At 38.7% G+C, this 23,758-nt stretch overlaps 1 protein-coding gene across 8 annotated transcripts in view; it reads left to right on the forward strand.

Annotated features, from left to right (window-relative positions):
* diaph2 (diaphanous-related formin 2) overlaps positions 1 to 23,758 on the forward strand; it is a 353,656-nt gene that overhangs the window by 181,036 nt on the left and 148,862 nt on the right. For all 8 annotated transcript variants that reach the window (XM_014333843.2, XM_014333845.2, XM_014333847.2 and 5 more), the window contains 2 exons: positions 14,908 to 15,009; positions 19,602 to 19,696. In XM_014333843.2, coding sequence (XP_014189329.1) covers positions 14,908 to 15,009; positions 19,602 to 19,696 — 197 coding nt within the window. The remainder of the gene's footprint in view (positions 1 to 14,907; positions 15,010 to 19,601; positions 19,697 to 23,758) is intronic.

A 23,758-nucleotide genomic window follows, 5' to 3' on the forward strand; every position in this document is an offset into this window, starting at 1 on the left:
AAATGAGCCAGGACCCAAAAGCACACACCTAATAAAGGAACTCATAATAAAAATATGGTTATTTTTGTAGGGGGCTTTGAAAGCACAGCTCCCTTCACCTAGAGGAGCCCTTTGTTGAAAAACATAGTAGGGCCTCGTCACATTTTCGTACCCAGTCGTGGGGTTAGATGCATATTCAGTTTCATTTCATAACTGTATATGAGTATATGATTTGATATTGTCAGCTATTTCATTCCCTTGATTTGGAAGTAGATCCTATTGCATTTTTTAAAATTCTGTAGATAAAAGTCATTTTCTATTAAGCTAAAAAATAATCAGTTTTATATGTGTTGGTGTTCCTACAGCACCCGTGCACGTCTTTATCTCAGTTGAAGGCTTCTCAGACTTTATATTATCTACAGAAATGTTATTTCCTGGTCCGTCTGAGGGTGGCATTTCTTTGCTCCATTTCATGACATACATCGAGACAACGTCTGCTGACAGTTTCTGCTTCACTAGCCCTGACCTTCTAAAATGAATCCAGATGTTTCAAGTGATGGACAGAAGAAGTGAAGACCGAGGGAGCAGTCATGTTTTGGAGACAGGGTGATAGTATTACATTAGATGGGAAAGTACAGTCGTTCCCTCATCACAATTTTCACTGCTACAGAAAATAATGCAGACCCCAGTCAACGGGGCTGGCATGACATGCTCATCTCGGTCATCCTCCTGTCCAGATGTGATGTATTTTTCATACCCCAGTGAAATGTGATTTCTTATTCTTTATAGATGATTTAGAACTCTCATTGAATAGATCTTTTATCTGGATTTTTACCATATATTTACTTTGTTGAAATATATAACATGAGAAATCAAACTTTTTTCCTCCTTCCTTTATTTTTGCTTTGATGGATAATGGAAAAAATAAACTCCTTGTTTTACGTCCGTTCCAGTCCAGCTCACAGCAACAGGCAGATGGCAAATTCAGAGTTAACTGCTGACAATTACTTCATCCGGCATATGAGATATACAGCCAACACATATTCCTGACTCCAGTGCAGCGTGTTTTGTCATTTTATGATTGTCCCACCCTTTAAGCAACAAGTAATACACAGCATTTGTTTAAATGAAGATACTCAAGAGAGAGATTAATCAGCATTACACCAGGACACCTGCGCATATGTTTTTGTGTTTAACTAACATTGGTCTAAATAGAGATTAAAAAAAAATCTGGTGGCATGTTTTTGTTATACTTGTGAAATGATGACTATTTTTGTTTAAAAATTGTCTAGAATTTCTGAATTGCATTCATTCTAGCCTTTATAGTTAGACATCTGTGGTTGGTTGTTGCTCTAAAACACACACTGCAAATAAAGTTGAAAGGAATGGCAATTTACTGGCTACATTCAAGATGGTCTGCCATTACTGTAGACTGTGTTTGTAAGTGAAGGGAATGGGGTACATGTAATGTATCCACTACCTTCCACTATACACTTTGTTCTCCTGGGAAATGAAGCCAGTGTGGGCTGCTTTTAAATCTGGGGAGTCCCATAAGGCAGGGGCCCATCAATGGCCAATGGGAATACTCTGAGAGCTCCCAGCTCTGATAAGAAGACAGCTACCTACAACAGAGGAAGAGGATGGACAGAATGAATGAGGCTGAGAGACAGTGTGCAAGAGAGGAAGAGTAAGGTGCTGCCATTATTTAAGTGAGAACAGGTGAAAGTGGGATGCTGCTTATGCTTTGCTTTAAAAATGAGCCTAATTAAAACGCGTCGTGGGATACTAGCCTATTAAATAAGGATGGCATGTATCATGATGATGGCATAAACACATTGTATATGTATTTTTTAAATTTGTTCTGCAACTTTGACACACTCACACAGACACATGCACAGGCAAAGGCTATAAACATGGGGACATTTCATCCCGCATCTGATGAAATTGGTAGGCAGAAAAGGTGTTCTGTCCTTCACTGGTGGCCTACTTTGAAAGTTAAATAGAAACTACTGGAAAAATAGAATGCCAATATAGTACTTAATATGCGAGCATATCAAGCTAGTGCAATGCTGTGGAGGCACAGCTGAGAGGAATATGAAACTGCCGGGCCAGGTGCTTGGTTCCCCCGAGACAGTAGGGACCGGAGGGTTTGGAGAACAGAGGAGGTGTTTGAAGTCCTGGAGGACGGTGCTGATTGTGGGTGGTATGGGAAGTCATAAGTTGCAAAAACACATGCTGCCGCCTGGTTGTCTGAAATAGGCTGCAGATAACTGGTTGCTGCAGTTATCTGAGCCTGAAATGCATGTGCAACTTGGAGGTGTTGCAGATTCATTTTCTGTGTTCTTGTTTGAAGTTCTTATGAAAGAGGATTATAAATTTTTCAGACTGCAGAATTGGAACTGTCCTCTGGATTCATCCTAAAATGAAGGATATATATATATATATATATATATATATATACACATACACTACTTTTTATGTTTTTTGTTTTTTTGAAGTAAAGGTATTTGGAAAAATTAGATACCGAATCCAGCAAATATCTGAATTAATGCAAAGTTAGTAATATAATAGTAGTAATTAGTAATATAATATAATTTATGCACCTTAGTCATTCATTTATCCATATATTACAGCTCTACCATTGGTAGATCTATAAATCAAAAGTATGTCTATAGAGCAATTCGAAGGTAGTGGGGAATGAAAAGTGAGATGCTGGAAAATATCTATCTGTCCATCTATAGTCATAGGCAGACAACTCTGAATTCCATGGGTTACATGGCTGGCATGAGTCTTCTGTATATCCCCTTTCTAGATGAATGTTTCTCCACCTTCAATAGAGGATTTATCGGTTGCTGTTGATTCTGTGAACCTCTACTTCTCTCCAGTCCCAGCACTCCTACAAGGATCTGTGTGAATCAAGCGATATGGTTGGAAGCAGAAAAGGAATAAAAAATGGGAATTTAATCGTGGTGCACTTTTACTTCACATGAGTCTTGATCAGTAATACTTTCAAATTCTAAAAATGTTCATTCTTTTGTCTGTCTGACTTTAGAAAAGTCTCTGATTTCTGTCATGTTATTTCAGACTGGCTTTTAAATGACTGTATCATTCCCGAGAGCACACTTTAACGCATTGCAGTCACACCACTCAGTGTCGTGAAGTAATCATCTGTACATATTTTGCTACAGTACATGTTGATTCACGTGGACGCATTTCTCAGGTGGAGCCCAACAGTTCAGAGGCTGCTTAGTGAATGACAGCAATAACCGTTCAGAGCAGCAAATTGCTTAAGCGATGTACTTACATGTCAAAGCACCACAAACCCTGCCTTTTAAAGCCGTAATGGCAGTATTTTAGTTTTTTACTGTGGTTTCACCAGAGTGGTATCTTAAAAGCACATGAAATGTAGAAATATCATTTATTTGGAGGTCGGAAAAACTGTATTGTACTGTGCCGTATGTGCAGTTGCCCTGCAGCTTTCCCTTGTTATACAGTGACAGTGTGCTAGTGTGTGGTTTGAAGTTTGATATTGTGCTTTCAAATGTTTCATATTTTGCAGCGTACCGAATGCTGAATACGATACGTTATGCACAGCATATTAAGCATTCATAAGTTGCACAATGGAATAAACAGATTATGTGTATTAGTGTAGCATCTGTATGAATGTGTATTGCTGACCTTTTCTTTCATTTCAACCCAGATCTGTCTTCTTTGCAGCTGGAGAAATGTCATTGTGATTTTTTTTTTTTTGCTTCTATGATATGTCTTGGCAAGATCCAACAATTTTTCTTTGACTTGTATGCGCTTATGCTTTAATATTTCAGAGGGAAATCGAAACATTCACAAAATATATCTGACAGCTGTCACTTGGCTGGAGATAAACATCTGGTACTCACACAACCTGCTGTTGTTTAAGGCTAGTAAGGACAATGCATGTTGTTGTGAAACACTTTGCATTAATCTTTTGTTTTTTGATCGCGTATTCCAGATGCAGCTATTTAGGTGCATGTTCTTTTATGTGGACATTTTTAATTTTTTTGCGTCGAAGGTTGTTACCGCCTCACAGAAGGAGTTTTAACATAGACTCATACTAACTAACATACTAAAGGGGCGATCATGGCTCAAAGAGTTGGCAGTTCGTCTTGTAATCGGAAGGTTGCCGGTTCGAGCCCCGGCTCGGACAGTCTCGGTCGTTGTGTCCCCTTCACCAGAGGGGCCGATGGTGCGATATGGCAGCCTCGCCTCTGTCAGTCTGCCCCAGAGCAGCTGTGGCTACAATGTAGCTGCCTCCACCAGTGTGTGAATGTGAGAGTGAATGAATAGTGGAATTGTAAAGCGCTATATAAATGCCATCCATTATTATTATTATTATTAACTTGTGTGAAGAAAGTAGTTCAGAAGATATCATCAAAGTGATAATTGGTGTGCTATACATTACCTCTTCTTTGGCATGACTAATTTTATTAGCTTCACTAATTGCATTCATGCAATTCTTAATTTAGAGCATTATGTTACAGCAACTTCAGGTGTATCAAAATAGTGAATGTGTACGGACTTGAATTATTTCAGTTTTATTAGTCTTTAGTGGAGTGTGCTGATATAGATTGCCTCCTACAAAGATAGAGGTTGATTGTGAACTGAAGGTAAGGGCAACTACTAAAACTCGAGGTCAAAAGCATGGTCTTTATTAGTTTCCTCCATTTGCTCATACACTTCACTATACAAGGAAATCTACACTTAGTGACTTGCTTGGTGCTTCAGCAGCCTTTTTACTGCTAACAGGTCAATACAGAATCCCATCTGAGTCATCCAGGCTGCAAGGTAGCAGCAGGACTCAAACACATCATAATCAGACCAATAAGAGGCACTTAAAGAGTTTGTGCCCCTGCAACAATAGCCCTAATTCTACTGCAGAATCCAGTTACAATCACCCAACTGTAGTCATCAGATGTGGAGTGCTACAGACAAAAGCCAGCTTTGCATTGGGGCTCTAAATTCTTACTTTTTCCTACAGGGCAAAGCCAAATCTGTTATTATCACTCATTAAGCCTGACTAACCTGTTTTTATCCTTTCTCGCTAAACAAAGGTTGGATATGATTATCTGCACTGCATAACATGCAATGTCAAGGCCTTCATACTAGCCAAATAATTACAGGTTATCAGCTTTTGATGGCACAAAATTATAATAAGGAACTTTTCAATTATATATAAAGGTGTCCATTTTACATGTGCATATTTACAGATCAGCTCTCAATACTCAGTCATTAAACTCTCCTTCTGTTGTTTTTTTAGTTGCTCCTCACAATTATGCTTTTTAGGTCTCTTATGGATCCTTTAGTGGCCAACAGCATGGAGTGATTTTACTAACAGAATGTACCACAAGGCCATACAATCTTTGTTTGTGTGTAAGCATGTTACAACGCAGGCTTTCCAAGTACCAAAAACAGCAATATCCAGATTGCTCACATTTTTCATTTTGACTCTCCTGGTATCTTATATGTTACCTGGTTGTTTCTCATTTTGCACGTGTTATTACTCCATGTGTAATTAGGTGAATCTCAACCCAGTACTATATTTAAAAGTCTGAAACAGATATAAAAAAAGCAGCAGCATGATAGTTGTTCTTATTCAAGGATTAATACTGTAGGGAAACAACACACACTATAAAATCTAGTGCTGAAAATAAAATAAGTGTAGCTGGATGCAATCATAACACAATGGTCATCATTCGGTGTTAGCAAGTAAGAGGAGACATCAGATGAATCAAAGAAACAAGCTACGGAAATATAAAGTATTAGAAATATAAATATAATAGAGCGCAAGGAGAAAAGAGGAGAAAGAGAAATGATCCTTGTAAACCTCGAGGCAGGTGAGGAGCTCAGCAGCTGTGGTTTTGGGAGTTTAATGTAGTTCACGACTGAGCGCCTCTCTTTACACTCATGTTCTCTTTGCCTCGATTTACCTCCATTCTCAGATGCTGCGTGGCGCATCTTTAATCAGGGTACGTCTGCGTTCACTCCTTCACGTTCCCACAACATGCTATTCTGCAGCTGTGTGAAGAATAGCCATCAGATAGTGACAGGAGTGAAACTGTAAACATGTAGCTTTGAGAAACGCTTTTGTGTTTTTATGCACGTATGGAAGGGGGAACACATATACATTAGTGGCAACCGCATAACCAGCTGTCCTTTATGTAATAGGGATCTTACAATCACACTGTATTCTCCTATCCCTGTGCTGATTGCCAAGGATAAACCTATTGCTGTTAACAAGTGTGAAGTCAAGCTGCCAGGAAAAGAAAAAGTCATTTCCCCCTCCTCTTGTCCTCATCTCTCTGCAAACCTTGACATTTTCCAGCACAGAAATGTGAAGTATTTCTTAAGTCCTTTCACGCCTCAGTAGACAAATTGGATCAACCTATCGGTTAACCTTCACAAGAAGAAGAGATAATACTTGAGCGCATTTCTTAAAAATAAAACATAAGCATGGACATCTTTTCCTTGTTTGACAACCGTTCATACGCCAGTCTTCTTACCATTTTGTTTAGACATATGTTGCCTGTAAGTTTGAGTTTTTAAGCAGTAGTGGTTACAAAGAGAGCTTACAGTTGCATAAGCTGATCTGTCATAACTTTTTAGCCATTAGTCTAAATGCTATAGACTTTTTACAAGTTGCATCTTGATCTGAGGACTTGAAAAGAAGATATATCTATTGTGGCGTGGTGGTAGCACAAGGGTATTTCTTGCCATTTCACGACAGGAAGTGTTTTGGTATAAACCTCATGGTCAGCTGGATCCTGTTGGGGTAGACGCTTGCATGTTCTCCCTGTATCAGTGTGAGTTTTCTCCAGACACTCTAGTTTACTCCCACAGTCCAAAGACATGCTTGTTAGGTCAACTGGTAATTCGAAACATTGGGTGTAGGTGTGGAAGCAAGTGTGACTGGTTGTCTGTCTCTTTGTGTTAGCACTGCAGTGCATTTGTCCACAGTGTACTCTGCCTCTTGCCTGATAGGGTGCAGATGGATGGATATATTCATAGTGTCACAACCTCAGCAAAAGCACACGCAAATGCAGTAAAAATGCAGTTTACAATAAAGATGCCAAATGCCCTGAGACAAAATGCAAATGAAAATAAAACACTTCTTTTTCTTCTTTGTTGAGCATCCTATTTTCATCCTGAAATAATGAACAAGCAATCACAAAAAGAAAAGAACTGGGGTACCCATGAGAGAGAGAGAAAGGGGAAAGAATAACTGCTTTATAAAGAGAAAAAAAAGACAGATTATGTTCTGTCAGCTGACAAATGTACAAAATGCAACCCTGTCGAATATACTCAGAAAGTAGGACAGTCACTGCGCACACAACCCAAGCAGTGTTTTTCTCTATTAGACAGTAGAAATCCCAGAAAACAAAGAAACAAACAAAAAAGTAGTAACTTAAAAAGCACAATTAGTCTTTGTGCTAGAGGAATGCATTTTATTTCAAAGATGAGACTCTAAATGGAGTGCCTAAACTGCAATTTGAGTATTCAGAAAGACTCAAGTTCTTTGCTAAACATTTTATTTATTTATTGACATTTGATGATAAACCACATTTCATTTTATACCTCTACAGTAAACACATTAAATCCTACATGTGAATATGATTCTGATTCTGATTCTGACAGTCATTGGTTTAGCTACGGCTTTTTTTCTGCTGCTTTGGCTTTTTAAGAGTCTCTCTGAAGGCCCACAAGTAAAACTGACATCCGTATTGTCTTGTAACCTCCAGTGAGACAGCCCACAAACAGCTTTCCTTGTATTCCTTTTAAAAGTGACCAGCAGTACAGGTGCACGTCCTGAAATCTCCAACTATTTCAGCTTCTTTAAGTGTACTCGCTGGGCTTGGTCCAGTGCAGCATTGAACTGGTGGAGGTAATAGAGACCACAGGGACATCAGTAATCCTACCAGTTGTCCAAGGAACAGACTTAGTTTCAAATCTCTATTCTTCGTCCCCCTCATAGTCATACAAGCTGAGCTTCAGCGTCGTCTCCTGAATGCTAACGTTTGGACTGCGTGACAGGGTCTTAAAGAGACGGCAGGTGCAGTCATTTGGACCATCAGCTAGTGCCTTCCCACCAGCGCCCAAGCGTGTTGGGTCACAACAAAGTGCTTTGGCATAACCAGAGAAAGGTTTCTCAGAACTGATTGGATGTCAGGCTCAATCCATTCACTGCCCCCAGGAGCATGTCTCCATGACCAATTTAAGAGAAAGAGTTGGAGCCTTCCCACACTCCCCTGCCTGTGAGAGAGGCCAATAGTCATTTGTAGATGTGTGCAGATTAACTACACGTGTTAAAAGGCGACACCAAGCCCCAGGTGATTAACGGTGCTCAGAGTTACTGATTCTTTTTCTCAGGGTTACTTTGTTGTTTTTGTTTTGTTTTTAAATTTTATGTAGTTGATGGTAATGTTTTACTGTGTGTTTTGAACGGCACCATCATTTCTCCTCCCTGCATAAATATCCTCAGTATATTAGATGAATTATTGACTGTGCTAAACTATGTGGATGCTTCCAGTTTGGATAAGAGTTTAGGTAAATCAAACTGACACCATCTGTCTCTGGATTCATAACATCTTTTGTACTCTTAAATAGATCCTAGATATACCCCCAAATTACAATAATAGTACACTACCAGTTAAGTGTGTAATTATATATAAATATGTATAATCTTGTTATTCCTGCTTTAACTGACAAAAACTTACAATTTTTATGGGAAATATACACCATTTGCAAAGCCCAGGGCACTAAGGGAGATCTGTCTTGTCTCAATTGGAAGAGGAGGTGTTTTTCTCCCTGGGCTCTGCTCCAGGCCCAGCTGCATACCTTCCACCGTGGGCTTAGCCTCTCCCTGCATACTGAAAACATCACTGGCCATAGGTCAAAGCGTCACTCTGCAGGACTCATCCTGCATTCTGTACACACACCTTTTATTTAGACATCTCGGATAATCAGAACCAGATGCTTTCAGATAGTAGAGGCGGTAACTCGAGAGAACTATTGTGAGCTTGAAAACTCATATCGTCATTTATGACTCAGGGTGCGCATACATATTTTCTGGAAGTGTGTTTTGACACAGTGGTGTGCTCACACTAATATTTAACACCCTATCCACAGTTACCATCATCATAATCATTATTAGCCACTTCCCCCACTCCCTGTTATCATTAGGCATGATGATGATTGCATGGTTGAGAGCTACATCTACATCTCTCTCTCCCACCCAACTGCAGCTTCATTCTCATGGCTAACCTTGAGCTGAAGAGTCTTTCTAAAATAAAATCATCTTCAACGTTTTAGTTATGTCAAGGTTAGAACCTAGCAAAGGAAAAAGGTGCTCGAATTTGTTCTCTTGTTGCTAAGAGATCTGGTTTTCCCAATCCACAGGGAACAATTGGTCTAATAAAAAAGAGTAAAGATGTATATTCATGCAAATGTCACGTGTTAATCGCAGTGTGAGTATTCTGTTTTAACAAGGCTGAGGTTGAATGGGGGGGGCTTTTTTGGCGTTTTCATGGTCCAAAAGTGTGTACTCGGGGGGTTGGTATTCACACAGTGGTTTGACTTTGGCTTTGAGAGTGAGACATCTGTGTAGCCTTTGTGTATTAGAGAAACTTAGTCATGGATTTCATTGGTCATATGTTAAGTTTAATTCTTGAGTGTGTGCTCTGTTTTTTTTCCTGTTTTCTCTAATTAGACGCTGAAAAGTCTTTACCCTCTCATAAGACATTTAACTGGGCTCCTGCTCATTATAATTTAGTCCACAATTGATAAGACAGCAAGCATGAATTGGTGCTACCTTCACTGTATCCATGCCATTCACCCCACCAAAATGTTTTACAGAGTGATTGTTTTAAACAGAGGTGCTGAACATGAAAGGAATTTGCTGGCTACTTGGCGATCTGTGTCCACACCACGCCTCTGTGGAATTGTTTTTTCTGTGACTGAGGCCAGTGACTTTTCCTCAGAATGCATCTCCTTTAGACAAACTGGCAGCTCTCCAGTAGCTCAATCCTCAGTGTGAGTCCCTGAGATGGAGGACAGGGCACATGTTTGCAGGCAGATTGCACATTTGAAGGAATAAATTGCTTTGTAGAGGACCAGACTCCACATTGCCTGTTCCACTCTGTGTTCTTTTGCCTTTAAATATGTTTGTCGAAGACCTGTCATCTGCAGTTTTCTGTTATTTCTTTTCAAGGCCCGCTTATTTTCTGGTGACTGGTGCTGGGGCTCAGCCGGATGGTCTGTGTCCGGAAGTGAACATGTGGTAGTGTTTAGCTTTGTAATGCCCTGGGTTTTATGGACGTCTTGAGGGAGATATTGCATGGAAGGCACCCAGGATAGTGTTTCTGGGCCAGCAAACAGACTGGATATCCAAGTGTTGGAGAACTCTTGTTATCACAGAGTTTCCCAAGGGTATACCTCAGTCCAAGGCCCACAGAGAAGGCTTAACATGGAAGCCAAGTCATCTTTAATAGGCCAAGTCGTTTTTTTTCCTGCTCAAACATTCACGTATTTTGTTCGTTAAAACCTCTATCAATTTGGTGACTCCTTCTGGCATGGAGCAAGCTTTAACTCCCCCTCAGTTAATGTAATGTGTTACAATTACAGTCACCAGAGGATTCTCTTCATGTGGTTCTGCTGGCGCCAGCAGAATTTCCATGTGTTTTATTCAAACATGATTTCAAAACATTTCCTCCCCGACAGTCTTCTCAAATCTTTTCAGCCTTGTAAGTTAAGATGTAACAACAAATCCATGTGAATTAAAACTACTTTTCACTGGTACATTTTCCGTACTAAACTTGCACAACCCATGTCATGTCAAAAGCATTTGACCCTGTTGTTTGCCTTGGAGAAGAATGCGGCCCAAGAATAAGCTTCCTGAAAGTTGAGCTTTAGATAGCACAGTAGGGTGCAAATTTCAATAAACGTTTCTTCCTTCTTTCATGAACTGAGTACTCTCGATGAAAAATGTATTCCTCACCCAGACCATCGCCCAATTTTACCAAATAGCAATAATTACATGATTATATTAGCTTTTAATTAGAATTCTGTTATCACTACGTGTTCATCTGACTGCCTGACACAGAAATAATGCATCCATGTGATAGGACTCCATTGTACACAGAAGCGAGGGAACCAACAAGCTGCCAAGAAACCTCCAACATTGTTCCCGCCACAAATGGTGCTTCGCTGCATGATTGCTTGAAAGATTCCATTAACAAATATAACTGTGTGCATGAAAGATGTCATTGTTGTGAAAGTATTACATTTTAGCCACTGGGCAAGTAATAAAACACGTCTAAATATTGACACAGGGTTTGATCAGCTGCTGTGGCCCTACACAGTTAGGCAGGTTAAGCTTTCTTGGCAGAAAAGGAGTCACACACATTCCCAAAGTTGGATTTTTGGTGGAAATAAAAAGTAAAACTTTTGTCAAAATGTAACTTTGTCTCAAGCCATGTGGAGTTTGGAATATTTAGTAACTATCTGACAGCTCCTGTGTTTTGAACACATGTACAGAACTTCTTTATTGTTGCGGCCAACCATCTGGTTATATGCCACCTATAGTCATCCTCCCCACACACCTGGGACTCCAACTAGTGTGGCAGCTTGAATGTGTGCAAGCCCTCCAGGGCCCATCAGTCCACATGCAGTGCCCAGAGGAAACATGTGACATGTGGCATAATTGAGTCAGCCAGCAAATACTGTTGCAGAAATCAGCCTAGTGATGCCACTACTCAGTGCCCAGTGGGAGAGCTCTGAGCCGTATAGATGGTTTTAGAAAAAAAAATATGCCTGTTTCATATTATAGAGGGCACTGTTTTTATGTTTAATTCGATATAGCACAAGGCCTTTAGGACTAGGGTAAAGACAGCCAAGGCACTGACCAGAATGGCCGGGATCTCCTCGTTGAGAATTTGAGGTACTGAAATGAGAGATTCAAGAGGCCGTGTGGAAAATGTGGAGGTTGAAAAGAACACTTTGGTGCCAAAAAGCAGCCTCCTCATGGCTCAGTTTGCTCTCTGTCTATGGGGCATTGTTTCCTCGTATTTTCATTTATTTATTTATTTCCTCCTCCTCAGATCCTTTGTTCGTGCCACATAGGAAATGAAGGATGATTTCTTTGTTGGTTACTGGCCCTGCACTGTATATTGGATTTGTTGTTTTTTAACTCATTAATATTTTTTTTGCGTCTGTTTTCTTTGAGGAATTCAGACGTTCTGGCATGACATAAGAGAGATAGATAGATATTAGTAATTATTTTTAGTTACTAGTACACAGTGTACAGTAGTACAGTAAAATAAAAATAATTTCGTTATTTAATTACTTTGTAGAACAGTCATTTATTACTTTCGGCTTTTTCAGTAGTGCTATTGCGTTCTTCCTAATTACTTGTAATTGTTAATAAAGGTACCTTCCTGGCAAAGATTAAACTAAAACACTATCCATTAAAATATTGAAATAAAGTGGGATTTTCTCTTATGACATTAACTTAATTGCAAGTATGTATGAGGGTTGTGCCTTGTGTAAAACACTTAAAACACAGCCACTAATGAATTGGCTAACATCCTCTTCCTAAATGCATTTATGAATTCTCAAGTCCCACGTCTCACCCTTTCTGTTGGCATGTGCACACTCGTGTATTATATTGCAAGTTAAAGTGCTGTGTCCTACAGCCTCCTGAAGGATCACGCTATTATTTTGACAGAAATCAAACCATAATACTTTGTGTAGCATTTGTATTATAGGTACAGCTTTTACCAATAGTAAACAACTGCATCCCAAATGTCATGTGCGTCCTTGAAAGCACTTGAGTTAGGCAGGTGCCTTTAGCATTCCTTCTTCTGGCTGCCCAGGAGATGTTGCTTCTTTGAGTCTTTCTTCAAATATGCAAGCCCGCGCTGAGGGAGCAGATTGTTTGTTCTAGATTTCCTGGGAGACTCCCACCTTGGGCTTAAACTGAGCAGTTGTGATGATTAGCAACAAAGTGTGCTGCCTCTCATAAACCACTGGGGGAGAGCGAAGGATCTAAGGAATCTTCTTTCTCATGTTGCTGCATTTTTATTCTGAAGTCTCTCCTGTACTGTAATTACAGTTTAACAGATTTAGGTGGACACAGGTGTTAAAGTTGTCTGACAGTGCGCCTGAATTCCACCACAGAGGCTTGTTTTGTATGAATAAAGTAGAATTACGTTCAGTATTAGCAAATTCTCTGTGAAATCTCACAGCCAACTAAGTTATTAGGTACTGGTCTTATTATTTTGGACTTTTTGGACATTTGATAATTGTGATGGTGCCGTCTACCGTTATGCTATTTTTCCCCAGCTTCAATAACATAGTTGAGACAAACATTAACCTCCTAAGGCCCGAACTCTTCCACGACATGCATTTTTAATTTCTCTTTGATATTTGGGCATATTGGGGCCCGATGAATGTAAAAACAAAGAATTACCAGATTTTTTCTTTTTATCTTATTTTTGTTTTTAAGAAAAATCAGAGCCACAAATGAGGATATTCATTTAAAATGTTGATAGAACAGCAGCAGCATAATGTCCTCGTAAGTGGATATCAGGCCCTTGTAGAGCAAAATTGACTATTTTGGTCTAAATAACCCAAAATGTGATGTCCACATATGTGGACGCAGGTCCCAGGAGGTTAAAATGCTTTGATCATGAGCAGATTTCTTCTTTCTGAAACACATCTGAGCATTTAAAGTCCAGCAGGTGATAAATTCATAAAAATAATTCATCATGACATTTAAAGAGTTTAGTTTGCCAAACAAAGTAGAAAAAAGGAGTAGCATGTGTATGATTCTGTCCCCTGCAGGCTCATGTTTTTAGACAAATTGGGTGTTACTGCAGTACTGTTATTGTGGTGTTTCCCCAGTGTGCAGACTCAATAATCTGTCCATTATGAAAACATAGGGTCTCTTCATTCTTACACAAATTTGTCTATTGTGTTCAGTCACAGACTTAATACTATTTTTTGGGATTTGTGGGGGCTAACACAATTATCTTCCTGGCTCTAGGAAGTTAACAGGCAGGGCCTAAGGGAAGGAGCGGTGCTTATCAACCATCTACCCACTGTCACAATGACAAAAGTGTTGGCACATGCAAATGAAGATAGGAAAGTTGTCTGCAAGACTTTCCTCTGATGCTGCAGATGATTATATTGCATATTATGTAGCTCCACTTTTATGTTTAAGGTTGCTAACATCAATCAGTTCTGCCTATCACCAACCTTATATGACATATGTTAAGGACTGCAGAAAGCAATGCATTCAAATCAGTTCCACTGTAGAGTTTCCATGTATTGCTGCTTATGTGTATAAAATGGCAAAACCACACACATTTGTGAACATTTTTACCTATTGAAGGTTTATTTATTTAATGTAACACATTTAGAATCGGTGTGACTGTTTCTTATATATTCAGTCATTTATTTTAGGTTTTCACATTAAGTGTAGAATACATCACAGGCTGATCAGTTAGATTACCTGCCAAATGTTTCAGCAGTAGCTGATTTGCTTTTGCCTTTTGTCTAGAGAAAAAAGATGCAGGACCAAAATACTACTTTCCGGGTACTGAAGCAATGGTTTTTAATTGGTTTATGCCATCTGTTGGCATCTAACGCATGTTGTCCTGTACGCTTACTTTTAATATGCATTGAGATTCTAATGTATGTAAATTAATTATTTTTCTATGTTTTGAGAAATGGTGGAAAAATGTTGTTTAATGTCATTCAATTCTTGCTTTTATATAATGGTGATAGCAGTTAGCTTCAAAATTTAGCTTAATAGTATGCTCTTGTCCCCAAAATGAGTATTTCTTATGTTATGTATCTATATATCTACGTATGTAATATTTCTTTTTTTTCTTGCAGCAAGAAAAGACCTGAAGGATGAAAATGAAGAAAAAGTGCCACAATTTAAGAAAAAGGCAAAAGAGCTTCGTATCTTGGATGCCAAGACTGCACAGAATCTTTGTAAGTAGATGCAGTTATTTGTCCTACAGAAATGAACCATAACTGAATGTTCTTCCTCAGTAAGGATGGTGTTTTGTTGAGTTCTTTTAATTGGTATGTAGTGTTTTATTTGTGTCCAAGCCTTTTGATTTGTAAAGCACATTTTTGTTAGAACTGAATACTGAAATTACATGTAGGTGTTTAAAATCACTTGTGGCCGCGAGTAGCCTGTTTACCTAGTACAGGTGTATTTAGTCACCTTCCAGGCTTCTTTTTATTTTGCTCTTCAGTTAACATGCAAATGATCTAGAAAAAACAGACAGAACTCCTACTCCTTCTTCTTAAATAGTGTGTGTGCTTGTTAGCATATCTGCCTGTCTGAAAGATTTGGTATAATATAGCTCAGAGTGACAATATAGATCATAACACCTCAACAAATATGAATGTCACATGTTAAGATTATGCCAGTCAGTTGGTGCTTGCTTGTGTAGGCTCTCTCTAGGTACTCCGAGACATGTGTGTCGGGCCGTAGGTGTGAGTGTGAATGAATTGTATGACGAGCAATCAATCTAGAGTGTCTCCTGCCTTTTGCCCCATAACTCTCAAAATAGGCTCCAGTCCCATGATGAAATACAAGTGGTTAAAAAAATGGATTAATGTTTAGATTGCAGTCCACTCATTTGTTTACATGTGTCTTTTACACCGTTGTTATTTAAGCAGAAAGGGTGAGAATTGTAAACAAGTGATGACATATTCCATAAATAGAGATGTGATAAGTTACTTAAATTTGCTAAATATTGAGCACAAGTTTGAAACACAGAAGCCTGTTTGCTGCATTTGTATGATTCTGTCATTGCACGTCATTGCATCCTTGTATGGGCTGTGATAATGTTGATATGATAGGTGTCACTGCCATCTTTTATTATATAACAAGCAGATGGGCTTTGAATTTGACAGGAGGCAAAAATAAGAGTGTAGAAAACCTCACCTTCAGGAGGGAAATGGGTTGGAAGCATGTTGTTGTATTTAGTTATGCAGCTCTCCTGAGCCGCGTTGACACATACTACAGCGCCATGGATCATATTCTGTGCGTGCCTCTGAGTTCCCTTTACAGTTTTGATGTTTAGTAGTTTTGAAGGTCCGGTGACTGAGATATGTAGGTAGTTGTAATGTAAATACCATGTTATGTGTTGTGGTATAGCAATCATGCGTACCAAAGTCTGATCATTTGAACTTATAATAAGCTTAATGTTGGCTTTTGACTCTAGGGTCAGCCCAAATTAGAGAAATTAACTTTTTGATTATTTGAATGTACATATGAACCTTGTTTAAGAATCACGAAAAGCTGAAAGCTAGTAAATTCAAATTTCAATGAAAAACTAACATATGTTCTTTAACATTCCATATTGCAAATATTTTAAATACAAGAGAGAAGTTGACCAAAGTTAAATTACTACTTAATGTTTAAGAAAATTGTTCATTACAGTGGCCTGCTATTGTACTGAATGTATACATCACACCTTGCAGTAATGGTCTTAAGACTTAAATGATGTTGCATAGACATTTTTTGGGGGGGTTGCAGTTAATGTATAGAAGCTTTGACATAGTGTAGCCCTAAAATTTTAAACTATATACATATATATATATATATATATATATATATATATATATATGTATATGTATGTTAGGGGTGCAACGATACACAAAATTTACGGTTCGGTTCGATACTTTGGTGTCACGGTTCGATATTTTTTCAATACAACAAAAAATGTTCATGCCTTTTTAATTTGTCATTTATTAAAATTATGAATATATATTTTAACTCAAAACTACAGTTTTTAGATTTAATGTTGCTGAAACAACAAAATAAAAAAAAAAAAGGTAAATGGTAAATGGACTGGTTCTTATATAGCGCTTTTCTACTCTTCTGAGCACTCAAAGTGCTTTATATAAATCTATCTGATCGAGAAATCACTCATCTTTGGAAAAGAGAGTTTATTACAGAGAATATGCTAGCCTGAAACTGAATTTAATAAACTCATAAAGGCAACGTAAACATATTTTTAAAAATAAGGCTTACACTTAGTTAGCTTACTAATAATAATTACAGTGGCTTGTCAAGACAATGTACTACAGTTCATATGAATTTTAATCGTATTCAGTATGTCAGGTGCTTCAAGAGTAGTAAATCTCCTACTCAATATACTTCCCCAACTGGAACAAAAAGTACTCGACACAATGCTTTTCTCTCTTTTATCACTTTTCTCTGCCGCAGTTTGTTTTTTGTTTTTTTTAACACAGCTTGTGCACAATGTAGCAGCTGTATAAAAAGAATTAATAAATGGAAAACCTACATAAAATGCACACTTAATTTAAGATTAGCAAATAAAGCTGGATTACACGGGCAAGAAAATATTAAAATATAAATAAATATAAAAAATATATATTTAAAAAATATATGATATATGTACCAACTGGTTTCTCAGTGAAGAGTTCCTGCAATTCTGCTTAGAACTAGAAACCATTGAAAACCAATTGTTTCCACAAAAATAATTAATGCACAAACAGAATTCCAACGCATTTCAGAAAGTAAACTTGCAGGGCAGCATGCCACCTGTTTTCACTTCCATTGGAGATATTTAGGTTTTGTCAGAGTCTGGTGTGCTATATTCACTACTTTTTTTTACTATACATGCAATTTTAACATCTTCATGTGCACTTTGTCTCTATTCTTGCTGGAGAAGAGAGTTGAGAGATTTAAGTCCAGAGGGACACTTAGAGGTGGAGTCTGCCTCAGTGAGAGAGTGTTGTGAGAGGAGATACAAACCCTGCGTTCTTGTATTTCCTGAAAGAGAAAAAGGACTGAAAAAAACTCAGCATAGAGCTACGATACTTAATAAATTTATTAGACCACCTTTCATAAAAACCAAGAAAACACAGATATTTAAAAAATCTGTCAAAAATGAGTTTAAAGCTAAAAATCATATTGTTACTTATTAGACAAACAGAATTCATGTTTATATTGCTCAAATTAATTCATCGAGCATAACGTTCAACTATTCAAACTATTTTTTTCTTTTCAGGAAAATAAATAACTTCAATTTGACGCCTTAATAAAAAAATAATGATGTGTGTTTCCCTTTTTTATATTTTTTTGAAAAACAGTACATTTGAAAATTCATGAATAACAACAGTAATTATATCACAGCATTAAAAATGTCATGTCGATTAAAGTGCTTCCACATGCTGGCGGATTAACCGTTACGGAAACATAAAATGATTTTGATAATTACCAATGCTATTCGTTTAGAGCAGCTATGCCATAAACCTTACATTGCGTGGTCTACTACATTTGCTGTTGTATCTCTATAGATGTAGTATCACTTATAGTATCGCTTTCTATCCCTTTTCAACAGTACAGAAAATGGAACATAAGAATCAGATGTCTGATTCCCATATCAGTAATGCAGTAATGCAAAGCTCCTTTGTATACAAACTAAAACGAAAAATACACCTCAGTGCACCTGGAAAAACACATACATACTAATCCTCATGGGGGAATGTGCAGGTGCAATTTTCTGCTAAATTGTGCACCAAAACGGCATTGTGCTGCTGAATCTCATCAACACACCTACACCTACACCATCACAGGAAATAAGAACCAGGTGCAAGCTGATAGCACCAAATGTTGGATTTTCAGCCTGGAACTTTTTTTTTTTGCCTTCCCATCTACGTTTCCCTCACTTTGAATCTCCAATGTGTCCTAGTATCCAATACATATGACCTATGAAGGGCGACTCTTAAGAGAACTCAGTACTGAATATCCAGCTGTAGGTCTATTGAAGAGGCAGTACGAAGCAAAGACAATGTGCTTTATATGACAAAAAATGTTGAGCTGAGGAAAGGTAGGTATATTATGTAGTGAAACCAGAAAATGATGCTAGATGTTATGGGACTAAAGCTCTACAACACTATATCGTAAATCAAAGTGATGGCAACGGCGTGTTATGCTTTGACTGACTTAAATGCAGTAAATACTCTGTATATTAAGTAGCAGTAGACTATGAAGAGCTGAAAAAAGGACGCACTCCTTCTCTGTTGCACGTCACATACAGACATCAGGTCCCAGTGCTTCAGTAGTTAAGCAGCTGTTGAGTGACTCTCCTCCAACTCATTACCAAACCTCCATGTGTGACTTCCACCTGGATACACCATCAGCTCCACTTTTCAATGTAGCCACCCCACCTGGAGTGTGAAACAGCCATGAGGCTTTGCCCTGAGGCAAATTTACTGGGTACCTTTGTATCCACCCTTACAAAAGCATGTAGCTGTTCACATGACACAAACACTCCTACAGCTAATTAAAAATATTCTCATTATTAGTATTGTTATTATTACCTGTCACTCTTTTACGTGTTGTTGTTAAATCTTGATTTTTCTTTCCTGTCCAGCTTTTGTGGCACAGACTATCCAGTCGAAAGGCTTAAAATGCATTAGTTTTTCCAAGTAGAAAGTTGGGTCTGTGGTCATTTTGTGCTGAAATGTCTCTTTGAAGCCTGCAGTCTAATAAAAAAGGGAGAGGAAATGACTCTTTTCTGTCTACATCACAACAGCAATTTTCTTGGGCTCGTTCCGCCTGCCTTATGAAGAGATCCGGGACATTGTGCTCCAGGTAGACGAGGAGAGACTGAGTGAATCACTCATCCAGGTAAGACTGATACTCAGTGTGGTGCGTAAGTACCCCCCTTCCCCCCTTTTTTCCTTTCTTTTTTACCCTTCTCTGTTACTTTGCAGTTTCTAAAAAATGTGTGAACTTTGTGTGTGTGGCGACCTGGTGTGTCTCTTTTTTTTTTTTTTTTTTTTTGCACAAGTCAGTCGTCTCATTTTCATGTGGACCATAGAGACCCACCCTTTATCCTATTACAATGGATGGAGAAGGTGAAGGCTTGGCAAAGTCTCCTCAACTCCACCCCCATCTCGTCTTGTCTTTGTTTTAAACCGTGATTAATGAGCTTTCTAAAGGCTACTTGTTTTTTTCTATTTTATTTTTCACTGTCTCAAAAAAAAAAACATTAATTGAAAACAAGGTGGATGCACTTGAGGTGAAGATGCATCACTGTGCAGCCTGAGCCTCAATCTGTACTAACATTTCTTGCACTGTCCTTGTGAGTAAAGCAGCATGTTGGCTTTTATTACTGTTTTATTTCTGCAGTAGGAGGTGTGTACCCTAGGGGTGAGTAGCAAATAGAACATTTGATTTCAGTATAATCTTGGCAGTGATACACTGCTTTCTGTGCATGAGTGTGTACAGAAGTCTTTTCCCCCCCCTTTTCTTTACTTGACAACCAGGAGTGGACATTGTTGAAGTGGCTGCTGATTTCAAGCTTAGGTCCAGAGAAAGGGGGGAAAGTTCCCACTAGCTCGAAGGGTGTCCTGTGGTGTCTGGCATTGGGACAGTTGATCTATTGGGTCCTGTGGTTGTGAGGTGGGCTTCTTTGGATTGCGTTTGCTCTGACACATCCTGTAGATGCTCAGTCAGATCAGTGTCATGTGTTCCTCAAGTCATTCCTGGCCAATGAGCTGGATCACACTGCTTTTGTGTTAAAGTTCTAGTGTGGTCTCAGAATGCAGCTGTGGTGTGGAGGTGGGTGATTACTTGGTTTGCACCAATGTTTAGTAAGGGAGCACATGTGCCAACATAACGCCCACATAATTCCCAGGAAAAAACTTCCCCAGTATAGCTGTGCAAAGTAACAATGTGATTAATGTTATTCAATTCACTTGAAAGTGGTCTTAATGTTGCTTCTGGTTGGTATATTGTATATACCAGTATATATCCTGTACCACCAAAGCACGATTTGTACATCAACTAATGTAAATCCTGCAAAATCAACCCTTAAACTGACGAGGTGAAAGTACAGCCACAGGGTGTGTATGAGAGGACACACATCCCTCCTCTTTGGGGCGGAAGTATGTTAAAGTACTAACACATTGCCAGTACACACAGCACCACATATGATGTGATGAAGAAATCATGGCTGAATGTAGCAAAAATACACCAATGAGAAATGTCTCAGGGTTAGTCATGTGTAGCTTTTTCAGCATTCAAACAGCTAGAAAGAGGTTTTTTATTGTCCCCATTTACTTTCTCCATTTTACTCTTTATTCAATGTGAAGCAGGACAGTGGGGTTTCTAACAAAAAGGCTCAACGGGGCTTAGGAGAATGAGCGTATGACTCAGTAAGAGCATCTGAAAACCAAGCTAATGTCATGAAATCTAGGGGGAGCCAGGGTGACCAACCGGGTTAACTTATTGGTACAGAAGGGGCACACATCTGGCATGTATGTCACTGCTGGTTAAATAATGGTCTGCATGGTCTGAAGTAGAAAGTTCAGGCGGAACAGTTTGGATAGCATCCCAGTTATTAACAATTCTTTCTTCTGTTAATTCACCTGCTGTTATGCTAATGTTATATAATGTCTCTTTTGAATTTGCTTTGAATTAATTAAATTATGATTCTCTTACATTAGAGGTTTACTAGCCTTTATATATGGTGTATAAATAGAATTTGAGTGGGTGACGATGCATACATATTCTATTATTGTGGAATATAAGCTTTTAACTAAACCCAATGCAATTGTTTAATGCATGGCTATAACACTGATGCATTCTCATTTTATGAGAATGAAGTTCATTTTAAATATTAAGGTTGAGGTATTAAAAATCAGTTTGAACCCACAGACAGCTCAAAGCGTGTGTCATGTGTTGTGTAGTGGTTAAAATGTGAAGCTAGAGGACTTATTAAACTGTGTCTGACTGAAAGCGCGATTTGCTGCAAATGGTACATTGCAATAATGTTTGGCAAGAGAGGGAAGCAAAACAAATGCGTAAATTTTTATTTACATGAAAATGTTGCTAATTGTATACTTAGATAACCATCCTACTGAAATATGAATGAGGTGATTATAAAGCAAAAGCGTGCAGAAATGAGCTCGCAAATTAAACGAGGCAGCAAGCAACACATGCCCAACAAATACAATTATAGCTATAGTTGAAACTATGCAGAGGCGCTGAAGGGAAGCAAAAAGACTCCCTGCTGGGTGACACAGTCCTGAGTGTGGGCTCCATCTGCACAGTGCTTATCCACATTCATTATGCTGATTAATCATTCCTCACCACCCACTTTCAGCCACACGCCAATCACCATTTATCTCGTGGACAGATGCACACACATAAAATAAAGCAAGGACGCTTTCAAAAGTAAATGAGTAACAACAACAACAACAATAAAAACATTATTAGTAAACTTTCTTCATCGTATTCTGCATCTTCACCTTCTGCTTCTTGCTCTTCTTAGCAAAAGTGTACATGCTATTGGTTTTACACCAGTCATTTACTGTTACTGAACTACAATCAAAATGTGCAATGGACATTTTTAGTGTTTTTTTTTTTCATTCAAAAATTGCCACGTTGAAAAATTCATTTGGCAATTAGACAAAGAGTGCCTGTATTTGTGGTGAAGAAGAGGAGACGTGAACAATTCCTCCTTTTTAACTGGCTGTGCAGTTTTCGTTATGAAACTAAAATAACCAAGTTCAAATGTCTGTTCAACAATTGGAATCAACCAGATAAGTTTAAAGAATGGTGAAAATGGAAAGAATCAGGGAAGCAAGAGGTGTTCATAATCCATCTAAAACCCTGTAACTCAATCTTATTACCTTCCTTCTCAGTCGACATGTCTAATGTAATGATTTGTCAGCAGAATGTGGCAGTACGCTGGCCTTGAAGTACCCCTACAATGTGTCACCCTGGCAGAGCGGATAGATAGGAGTTGATTGGCTCTCCTTATTCTGCATTAGGGCCCATCAACGCCTCGGAGATGATATACACATCCCTGAATGTTAGCAGACAGTCCTGGATCTCCCCATTCATCCATGCCCCACACGAATGCTTGCACCCTTATTTTCATCTCCATGCACCCAGCATGCAAACATAAGTACGGCACATGCAAATGGATAGACGGTGTCAGTTATCCCCTCTGTTTTCTAGTCCCTGTAAAACTGCATTGTGCATCATCTAACCAATAAATGTGTGCACAGTCCTCAAACACACGCACACATTTGCATTCTGTCATGCCCTCTTTCTTTGTCTGTGCTCTTTGTTTGACTACAATAGACATAGTGCTGGTGGTCATTTTTGTAAATCAGGTCAGCTTCATCAAATTTTAAAAGACAGAGTCACCACACTACCATATAGATTATAACAGTGTGGACAATGACAAACAACAATACCAGTTGGCTCAGTGAAAGCAGGTTGAGTCTCAGAAAGCATTGCAAAGGTCTGCTTTTAAAAGAGCTGACATCCTGACAAAGCTATTCATTGCTTTTATTGGTGGCAGGAGAAGCAGCAAGGGAAGGGTCCTGTAGACCTTTTTTGTGTGTGAAAGAGTCAGGCACACGTGGGCTTCAGGGCCAGGTTCTATTGTGTTTGCATTTAGTTTTGGCACTGCAAGACTACAAGACCTTAGCAGCACTCTGGCTAAGAACACATCTTCCACACTTGCATTATTTCAATCATTTGTGTGGATATGTGCCCATGAGCCTACTGTTACTGATTTAAACTGTTGCCTTTGGTGTTTTTATCTGTCCAACAGCCTCTTTGCCCCAGAGTGGGGAAGGCTTAACTGGCATAATGATGGTATTTGGTCCCATGCCCTTACGGTTCATGCCAAAGGAACACAAGGAGGCCAAACAATGCCCAGATTATTAA

This window comes from Haplochromis burtoni, unplaced genomic scaffold (genome assembly GCF_018398535.1).
Source record: "Haplochromis burtoni strain Fernald_Lab_line unplaced genomic scaffold, NCSU_Asbu1 Contig_4, whole genome shotgun sequence".
Taxonomy (NCBI): Eukaryota; Metazoa; Chordata; class Actinopteri; order Cichliformes; family Cichlidae; genus Haplochromis; species Haplochromis burtoni.